Source organism: Apostichopus japonicus, chromosome 14, assembly GCF_037975245.1.
Source record: "Apostichopus japonicus isolate 1M-3 chromosome 14, ASM3797524v1, whole genome shotgun sequence".
Classification (NCBI taxonomy): Eukaryota; Metazoa; Echinodermata; class Holothuroidea; order Aspidochirotida; family Stichopodidae; genus Apostichopus; species Apostichopus japonicus.
Window position 1 is genome coordinate 8,020,922 of NC_092574.1, and position 10,351 is coordinate 8,031,272.

At 37.9% G+C, this 10,351-nt stretch overlaps 1 protein-coding gene and 1 long non-coding RNA gene across 2 annotated transcripts; both read left to right on the forward strand.

The window, feature by feature from the left end:
* The first annotated feature begins 510 nt into the window (after nt 1-510).
* Nucleotides 511-9,403, forward strand: LOC139979902 (uncharacterized). Its single transcript, XM_071991115.1, has 2 exons — nt 511-2,721; nt 8,152-9,403. The coding sequence occupies exons 1-2, from the start codon at nt 1,795-1,797 to the stop codon at nt 8,383-8,385; spliced, it is 1,161 nt and encodes a 386-aa protein (XP_071847216.1). The 5' UTR covers nt 511-1,794; the 3' UTR covers nt 8,386-9,403.
* On the forward strand, nt 4,836-6,940 carry LOC139979903 (uncharacterized). The gene is made up of 2 exons (XR_011797394.1): nt 4,836-5,459; nt 5,886-6,940. It is a non-coding gene; the product is annotated as an uncharacterized lncRNA (long non-coding RNA).
* Nucleotides 9,404-10,351: the final 948 nt, after the last annotated feature.

Genomic DNA, 10,351 nt, shown 5'->3' on the forward strand with positions numbered 1-10,351 from the left:
ATTAAATGAACAGGACTGGATTGAACCGAACTGGACTTTTATATAGGAAGTTTTTTTAGAGGCACAATTTCTTGCAGATACTGTAGTGACGCGCATAGACCAGGGAGTTGTTATGGAACAACTCTGACATAGACCCAGTTCAGTCTCTTCATTAATCCATTTAGCAATTTCTTACCCTAAATATCCTAATATCTCCTGGGAAAAGTAGTTATCAAGACTCGTGGAGGAGGTTAGTTATTTTCCCCTCTCATTTCCTTACTCTATTCTTTGCAGTAAATTGCATCGTTAGAAATATTGCCCCATTTTTATGGTATTTTATATTATAGGCATTTTTATTGAATGGAAACAAATGCTCTAAGATTTAGAAACCTAATTATATCTCTAAAGTAACTCGACATATATTAAATTGCTCTAATTTTTCTTTTCTTTTTCTTCTCATTTTGTTGTTGGTGGCAAGAGGGGTGGGGGGGGGGGGGGGTAAAGCCTAAATGCTCTCTTTGTCGGAATTTTTGTTAAGGCTTTTAAATGAAATATTGCGTGCCATTAAATATTTGGTAATTGCCAAAAACATTTTAAAAAAAAGAGAAGAAAAACATAGACAAAATACTAACATAAAGTCCTGTATCGAAATGAATTGACAAAGTTTAATTAACAAAAAGTAACAAATGAGTGCGTAGAAATTTTCCCGCAAACCAGTCTTTATTGTGGTGGATGTAGAATGTATAGTATTTTAGTACGTATACAAGTACCTATATACAACGTCCGTAGTTTGATTCGAAGATTTTTGGGGTTTTTTCTTTGAGACTAGACCGAACAAATGCCAATGACGTCATTTACCTATATATACTTATGCATATTACATGAATATATCGTGTACTGTCGAGTTTAGCATATAATACACGGTAAAATTATTGAGTAAACATATGTACTTACTTACATAAAGCAGTACCCACATTGGTCGTGAGAGCAAGCAATACACAGTTTAACTTAATATACGTCACATCAAATACTGCATATGATTGGGTAATATTATCTCCCATTGTCTAAGAGTAATGAAGGGAAGACAATCGCGTTCCGGTCGGTAAGAATAACACATTAACACATATTGTTTCCATAAATAGTAACAATTTTTCCAAACATATTCGTTTCTCTTCATTCTGTAGGCGTTTCCTTCCTTAAATTGCTAGCGTTTGTGTTTCTTGGTTGATTAGTCGATATATATATATTTATATATAGCCATTCTACAACAATGCCGATCAAACTTGTTAAACGGCGCTCCTTAATAATAATTTTCATCTTGTTTTTAATCTAAATGGAGAAAGAATCACAGCAAAGCTACTTCCTCGACCTACATGTACTTCAAAGACCTCTGAAAGGAAGACGCTTCATTTCATTAATTGCCACTCCTTCTTTCCTCACTTATATAAACTTCTTTACACGTCATAGAACCGACCAATCAGCGATGTACTTCGAAAATACGTCACAAACAAATAACCAATCATGCAACGACTTTGCTTATTTGCGACAGTGATGGTCTATTTCTGAACGGAAGACACGTTTTTGACTGTATCGCGGAACAAAGTTGGTAACTTTGATTTCGTCATCAAGCGTTCCACTCATAAAATTGATCAAATATTTGAGGAAATTGTCGGCGACTTTTTATTCCATACAAGTTTTCTCCTTAATAGGCCTACTATATACGAGAGTGTAACGGCTTAATGATTGCAGTTCAACTGAAACGAGATAAGTCAGCTTATAATCGAGGAAATACTATATTTTGGGAGCAATACCACTATGAATCTTAACGAATCAGAATTTGCATGGACAACAGATTTCCCTGTCTCTATGACTACAGATGACGGTGCTGAAGAGAGTGTTCTCAAGTTCACCATACTGATCGTATTATCTCTCCTAATTTTTGGACTGATTGCTCATATTTTAGCTTTCGTGGCAACCCGTAAAGCGGCCAAACTTTGGAAAGAAGAGAAGCATAACACAGTACCGTATTTCCTAGTTAACGGTCTACTGAAAATAGACTTCACTGCAGTCGTTTTCTTTCTTTTGCGAGGATTAGCATCACCAGTATTTCTGTCAAATCTGACTTTTCGATGTGAGTTTAGCTTATCTACAAACATCTTCTTTACATGGGCTTCTGGCTTCGCTAATGTAGCAATGTGTTTGGACAGATGCTTCGCCTTGATGGCCCCCTTTCTTTACCGCAAACATGTGACTTTATTTAAAGCCAAAGTGCTCTTGGTTACTATGGTATCTGTTGCCCTTCTAATATCTAGTTTACCCTTCTTTGGATTCAGTTCTTTCCGAATTCTACAAAACGGGCAGTATTATTGCCTTACACCCGGAAACCCACACGTAGAAGGCGTTGACTACGTGCTTCAGTACACCATAATATTCTTCTTAGTTGGGTTTGCTACAATAATAACTATTATCGTTGGTAATATGGTTGTCGTCTGCTACATCGTGAAACTACAAAGGAAAATCGCGCCAATGAGAGCACCACAAGGGCGTACTGTACCATCTTCTTCAGCGGATCAGGTGTCTGCGCAGTCGCATATGAAGAGCGCAGCGGAAAGAGGAAGTGGGCGAGGAGGAACCACTGGGCAGACGAAAGGACAAGAAAATTCTAATAACAGTGAAATCCGATTGGCTATGACGTTTGTTGTTGTCTCCATTGTTTACACCATCTCATGGCTACCGCTATATGTAAGTAACCGTGTGGTTGTTTCATGTTTTCACAATAAGACACACCGCACACCGTTCCATCGTAGCACGCAAGCGTGTATGACATAGGTCGAGTAGTGCCTCGTTAAGCATAATCTATACGATCACATATAAATTGTTCGTGCCTATATTAAGATAGATTCCTATATCAAGTGTTATGAGCAAGAAGGCGAGAGGAGGGGTTGGCAGAGGGGAGTTCTTAATTTTTTTTTTTTACAATCAGACGATAAAGGATTAGACTAACTACTACATGTGAACATCACCGCTAAACCTCGCATAAACAAAATCAATTATATAAGCAATTTGCGTTAAGAGTTAATTATGTAGACATAGCCTACACGTAGTTGTTTGTCTAAATATGCCCATAATGCACCATTTGACGTCTACATTGTTACAACAACAACAAAACGAATTCTGCCATCTTAGTGGCAGCTCAGTGCTAGATCCCTGGTATGAAAACTCATCGAATACTTTTGAGGTATAATGACTGATAAGGGTTAGAACGTGCAGCCGTTTGTCAAACATGAGATAACCAGGAAATGTGTTAAAATTGTGTAAAGGAGACTTGTGCGCCGTCATTTGCTGAATGAAAGCATAAAGAATCACGCATTTTATGCGCAAGATCATTAATTGAGATTATGCGCATGTTCACATCTAGATTTAAGTAAATTTGGTCGGCTGATGATTGGACAAGTTTGACATCAATGACGGTAAGGCCACGTGTCTCTAACTGTCTAACATTGTCCGTACTTGTTTACTTTACATTATAAGTATTGGCAAAACGTTTTGGCAATAGAAATGCGCTTTTTTTGGGCTTACCAAAAACGCAACTGTCTGGTCTTCAGCATGTTCAGAACACTTTACTAATCCTGAAAGAACTGTATTGGCTCCCTGTAACTTATGGAATTGTCTTCACGCTAATGCTGATTGTCCAATGCTGCAGTCTTTTCACAATGTGGTGTCTTTATACATCTCTTGATTTCCTTCAAGAATAAATTCCGACTCGTTCAAATGATAAGTTATACTTCTCAGGGAATCTAAATCCAACCATTCTTGGGGTGGGGGGGGGGGGTAGAACTTTTGTCAGTTGCTACACCGCGATTGTGGAATATGTTACCACTTGAAATCAAGACGGCTTAAGAGTGCAGTCTCCACCTTTCAAAAGAAGCTTAAATGCTCACCTTACGCGACACGATTTCAGGGACGCTTGTATGAGTTAATTGGTGTTTGCGCCTTGCGCGCCCTTTTTCTGGGTGGATACGTGCATAGTATAAATGTATATGTGAAAGTGTAAATTTAAATCAGGGATTTTGTTTCAATTAATTTAATCAGATTAAAAAAAAAAACAAAGAATAGGTAGAAACTGTATTTAATTTATGTTTTCCTCTTGATTGCATTGTCTATAATTTATTCCACAACATTAATTGATAGTAAACGCATATAAACTTTTGATTGGTTAAATCAGCGTAGACCACTGTGAAATTATAGCAGTCACGTGATTTATGGAGAGTTTAATATCGCGCACTGCCATTAGTTCGTGCGGTCCAAACCGTGTAGTGAAAGCTTAGTGAAGTAACCTTTCATTGAGCCATATTATTGAAAAGTCACCTCGAGTAGCGGCAATGCGCTGCGTTAGCCAGATCGGTATTTGTTCATGTTAGTCGACAATATTCTATTCGGGGGAGGGGGGGGGGCAGGGAAATGATGGTGACGTTGAGCCCACGTATGTTGACAATCAGATGGTATAGTATTTCAACACCTTAGGTATAAAGTAAAGGGTGGAATTTCGGTTTTAGTGGTTGGGGAGTATGTATCTAAGTAAAATGAACAAATTTCTAGACGCAAATAACTTAAAAACCCAAGAGCACAACAAAAATGAAAGCAACAAAAGATTTGAATATGAATATGAATTAAATACTGTCAAACTATTACATTACCATACCAAATCGGTTTGACAATGACAATTTGACTTGCTTTACATTTTTATGTCCAATTTCCATTTGCAAGCAATCATTTCAGCCACAGCCGAGCACACTCTTTCTCATCATGTCACTCTCACCCCCACCCCACCCCGGACAATACCCGAATTTTATAATGTTAAAGTGGCCATGACACGAAAATTTCAAAGTCCTATATTTTTGGGATCCATCAAAGAATGTTCTCTAGAACATGTATCAACCAATCTGCCAGTTTAAAACTTGATTTTTCAAGTCGAAAATTGAGAATGAATTTACCCTTTTCGGCGTTTGAAACTTTGTTTACTCGAAAATTTTCCGATTCGCATGACGTCATGTGACGTCACGTTTTGAACACATTTGTTGTCGCTGCTTTACGATCCTCCGAACATACCATTAACGTACACAGTAGACAAGTACACATACCACTAGTAGTTACTAAACAAAACACCGATCACAAGTGCGATATCAAATCAAAATTTCCTGTGAAATGGCGGATTCAGAACCAATTGCGGCAACCGAAGTTCAAAGTGATAATGGTTCTTCACTAGGCAGTGAAATTGGGCTATAATTAGAGTGCCCTTTCTCATATTCGAAGCAGAGAGTGAAGGCGATGATCATTCCAATATTGAACCGAACGTTGAGGGTGGAGCGGAGGTGTTAGAACCGTATCAGTTCGATCCTGTTAAACGAGCCGAAATTGAAGCTCCACAACATATCGAAGAAGACATCCGTTCGAAACCATTGCAAGGAACATACAACGTGGTAAGAATTTATTAACGAAGCATTTAAAAACAAAATCCAGTCCATTTTGTGCATGTGTTGTTGGAATTCGCGGAATACCCTAAACCGTATTGTGCGTTGTGTTACGGTAACTTACAACCCATATGTAGAGTGTGTAGTACTAGTAGGGTTGGTTGCATACTGAAAGTTTGGCTCGGGGATGTAAGTTGCATTATGCAGCCATGCTAGGTAGGCATATGTGTTATTTCATACTCATTATTACTTGGCTAGTACTTTGGCCTGGAGTTTTGCAAATCAATTTTCTGAAACAAAAGAATGTTTCATGATACACGGAAGGTGTAAAATCACAACAAATGTAATCATAACTGTACATTGTATGCCTGCTTGTTATTGTGGACATCATGGCCAACATTAATACATTTTGAACTTTCATAAATTTTTTCCCAGGCAGTACAGATACATAGCCTACGGTCAACAGGTTCAATGATACTTGGGGTTCCTAGCAAGACACGTCAGGGTTGTGCTACCATCATGTGCAGTCCAAAGGATCAGAAGTGATTTTCCAGCCAATGGTCATTACACTGGATTCAAGTTGCCAGGAGAAAACTCATTGTATAGGAAGCCTTGGTTGAGAAATTCCTCCAGAAACACCTTTTCTAAACTACGATTGTGTTGGATTATCAATCCGTCAGGGTTCCCTCAGTGTTGATATATTGAAATTCAAGACTTTTAATTCAGGATGAAAAGGTTATTTTCCAGACCCAACATCAACAATGAAAGAAAAGGCATGTTTTGAAGCATTTGGACACAAGTATTGGCGTGACCGTGATGTCATATAATATGTGCATAAGGGAACGGACATTGACCTTTTTAGGGGCATTTACCTCCCAGACGTTTGATTCGTACCTTTAATCTGGAAGCCAAAATATCCATATCACCAATGATATTTGACAGAAAAGTCATAATAAAGACCAATGGAGGCAGCAGAACTCTTGAATGTTTAGACTTTGTTTCTTCAGCAGCAGTTGGTTTGTTTTGTAGTCTTTCTTCAAAAACTCAGCAGTACACCCTGTTAATGGTCTTCAATTGTTTTAATGCGTGTGATGCTGTGTTTCACATTGCCCATCAGTGTTGTACGTGTCGTCGTGCTTGTGTAACATTTTTGCATGTGAGTTACTTCGTGCAGTGTTTCTTGGTTTAAATAACCCTTTATTGTATTTGCTTCTGGATTATTCTAATTAATTTGTCACAACAACGATTGATAGCGATGGACATGCAACTGCTTTGTAGGCTTAAAGCCAAAAAATTCATGTAAGTTGTTTTCTTTTAACCTCCTTTGATGTCACAAATTACATTAGTGTAATTTAAGAATGATAATGTTTATGGAAAGTACAGTTTTACTTTTATGTCATATAATACAATGATTGTTGTTAATGTTAGTTCAGATTGTCCAGAATGACTGTCTAGAACTGATATTGAATAAATTTTGTTCAATGATTTAACACTTGAACTATGTTGTGTGAATTTTTGGCTCTGTGACTTTAAAATAAATCGCTTTGAGATTTAATTAAACACCCTTTGGAATAAAATCTTTTTACCTACCTAGTATTTTGACCCATCCCCATTACCCCCACTCCCTCCACAACATAAAAAATGGTTTTCCTGGAATAGGAATAAGAAATTATTGCTATAACTAACTGATCCAGCATATTCCAGAAATAAATTGGGGCACTGAGATTTGTTCACAAGAAGATGTAACCCATCGCTTCTGAAGCTAACCACATAGCTTATTAGTATACAATAGAGCAATGAAGGGGGTGTTAATTTAGATGATACAGTAAAATCTCTTCGTCTATTGCGACTTCAGTGTAGTAACGCTAATACTATAGTACTACTAGTGCTCAGCGCGCTACCTCCTAAGGATCGCCACTTGCCCCATTGGAGGTTTCCTGTTCCCCGATCTGGTCTTCAGAGTAGTTTTTTGTGGATTACTTGACAGAAGAATGACTCTTTTATGTCGAACCGTTAAAGTCCATTTGTTTTATTTCATAACAAAAAGGAGGGATCGTAGTATGCTTCCGTGAAGTGTTCGCTTCATTCGGAGCTGCATACTGGCTAGGCCCAGTGAAATCGGCGCTGGTGTTGTGCACTAACTTGGTTATAATCGCCGTGTTTTTTTCGTCCTTCAGCCATGGATGAAGGCTAATTGCATGGGTAATGATATTTATGCAGCCCCCAACAACACAACGGACCGGCATTTCTCTCGGATAGTTTACAACAGTTGTAAAAAAAACTTGAAATTACTAACGATATAGCGTAATACAGTGGTTGTTCTATCAGTGTAAATGTGCGTGTACTGTATATGGAACGGTATGATCGTCGCGCATCCGATACATGCCTGGGCTTTGCACGTGTGTTCCTAACATGACGTCATCATTGTCTTGTTGTGAAATCGCATTCTCAGATATCTATTTTCGAATGCGAATATTAAAACGTTAATTACTAATTAGTCCTTGAGGTTTTCAAGGTGTTGAGGATAGTTTTGAACATAGATTTTCTCATAGATTCAGAGGAAGTTAATCTCGATGAGTTGGATTTTTCGTGTCATGGCCTCTTTAATAAATGAGTAGTGTTAACAGCTAACTACCACAGTCTGCTACAGTTTTCTTTAAATTGCAACCTTAATCAGATCATTTGAATCTTTCCTTTGTAGGTCGATAGGTTCATGGCAGCCCTACGTATTCCTTCGGCTGATATCATCTTCCGGTTGACCATCTGGCTGTTAACCTTAAACCATTGTATCGACCCGCTGATATTTGTCTTCTTCAAAAAGAAAAATCGCAAAGCTTTGAGACTCGCTATGATACAATCATGTTGTTGTTGTTTTAAGGAATATCAAGTGGACGCCGAGCAGTCAATTCTCACCGAAATGCAGTCACTGACATAAAGGAGTAGTCCTTTTCTTTTTTATATCTATTTTTGGTTTCAAAGGATGACAATTGAGTGGACACTTGAGTAGTGCATACTTCATGTAAACTGCAATGAATGGTTAATGGAATAATCTGACTTGTTGGTTCAATAACAAGTGCAAACCGAGCGGTATATTCTAACTGAAGACGTGAAACCATTGACAGGAAGGAGTAATTAGATTTGTTGTTACAGGGAATTTCGAGTGGACGCCAAGCAGTCAATTCTTACCAATTTAATGCAACCGTTCGATCGGCGGTTGGCTTATAGAAGTATATAGTCCTATCGGTACTTTAACTGAGTTTCGAGAAAGGTTTCGGTTCAGGAAAAGATGGGGTTACAAATATTTGCACCGTATGTTGATAGACATTTTTTGCACGTTGGGTCGCACATTTTATGAAAGCCTTGCAAAAACATTGCGGACCCAAGACATTCTGGTTGATCGTCTGATAGTATGACGTCATCAATTCAACTACATTACGACCGATTTTTTGAATTCAATACATAATTAACAGCCCTTTTGTACAGAACGGCTTTTTAGATCCAATTGTTACTTTTTCGATAACTTTAGTTATGAATTTTAAGGTTTATTGGCTTCTTAATCTAGGCTGTGTGAACCTGTATTGTTGATGTGCTTTATTGTTATTATATGCTATTGATGAATTTGCTGTAAATTTATATCGAATAAAGAATTATGAATGAACAGCTTCCTCGAGTCCCCTAATTAAATACTCCTGGGGATTTTAAGCTATTATACCGTGAAAATTGCTCAGAGAGTCAGTATAAATTGGGGCAGTAACGCTATTGGAGAGAGAGAATAAGCTTTTACTTGTTCCCAAATTTGTCAAAACGAGACGTTTATAAGGCTTTGTCAATAAAGCTCGAATTGGGGTTAGGCACAATCGTTCTCCAAACCATGCATGAGCTTTCGTCTCCGGTATTACTGGAGTTCAAAGTAACAGGGACAGTTAATGGAAAATCAAATTATACACCAAATATCGAAAGATGGGGAATAAATAAAATAGTAGGTCTACTCACCGATTTATAGCTCTAATATCTTGTCTATGGGCACTTCTCCTCGTGAGGGATGATATGATCACGCCGCGACTGATCCATTCAAATATCCCGCTAGTACTACTACTAGGCTAGTTATACTAGGCCTATTGAGGCATGTCATTAATTCACACTGAAGGAAGCAAAACTAGCAACCGTCTTTTCTCCTATGGACCTTTCCCTTTCGTCATAGTCACGTTATGATAAGCACGACATAAAAACTCCGCTAAAAGTTGTCGATTTACTACTACTAAGTACTATAGCGAAACACTGTTCTGTAACAGTCGACGGTCGCACTTAGCGTTGTGCACTGTACTGCACTATAGGGTCTCTATACTGCACTATACATTACGATAGGATCATCGAAGTTGAAGTTCAATTTCTATGGATAGGATGAATAGGATGTGGTCATGTGACATGGTTTCACCTAACTATGAGACTGTCTGTCAAGGCTACGTGTTTTTAGAAAATATATTTTCTTTTATTCAATTAAGCTGTAAGTGGAAAGATATTCCTGAAAACGCTGCAAGTTACTCCCATGACGTCATCAGGATAGTACTGTTTTCTTAAGGAGGCGTCTTTGTTTCAGCCCAACGCCCAACATAGAAACTGTTCCTATTTTGGCATAAATGAAGCAATTTTTTTTTATCAAGTACAAGGTGCGAAAATCCACAAAATTAGGCAAATAACTAAATGTCGGTGTTAAAGCCACCCCTTGTGATATACACTTCAACGTTATGCTTTCTGGTTTAATTTTTGGTATGAAGTTAAAAAGAATATGAAAAATATGTCCAAGCACCAATGGCAGTACGTACACGCAGAGGAGGTATTTATTATGAACCATCGACTAAGGAAACTCGACTTTCATCAATTGTTGCAAAAATCTCAAAACA

What these genes read in the sequence shown, in the direction of transcription:
- LOC139979902 (XM_071991115.1), top strand. Translation starts at nt 1,795, where the DNA reads ATGAATCTTAACGAATCAGAATTTGCATGGACAACAGATTTCCCTGTC. An exon ending in TCTCATGGCTACCGCTATAT is followed by an intron (nt 2,722 to 8,151) that starts GTAAGTAACCGT and finishes TTTCCTTTGTAG; the next exon opens with GTCGATAGGTTCATGGCAGC.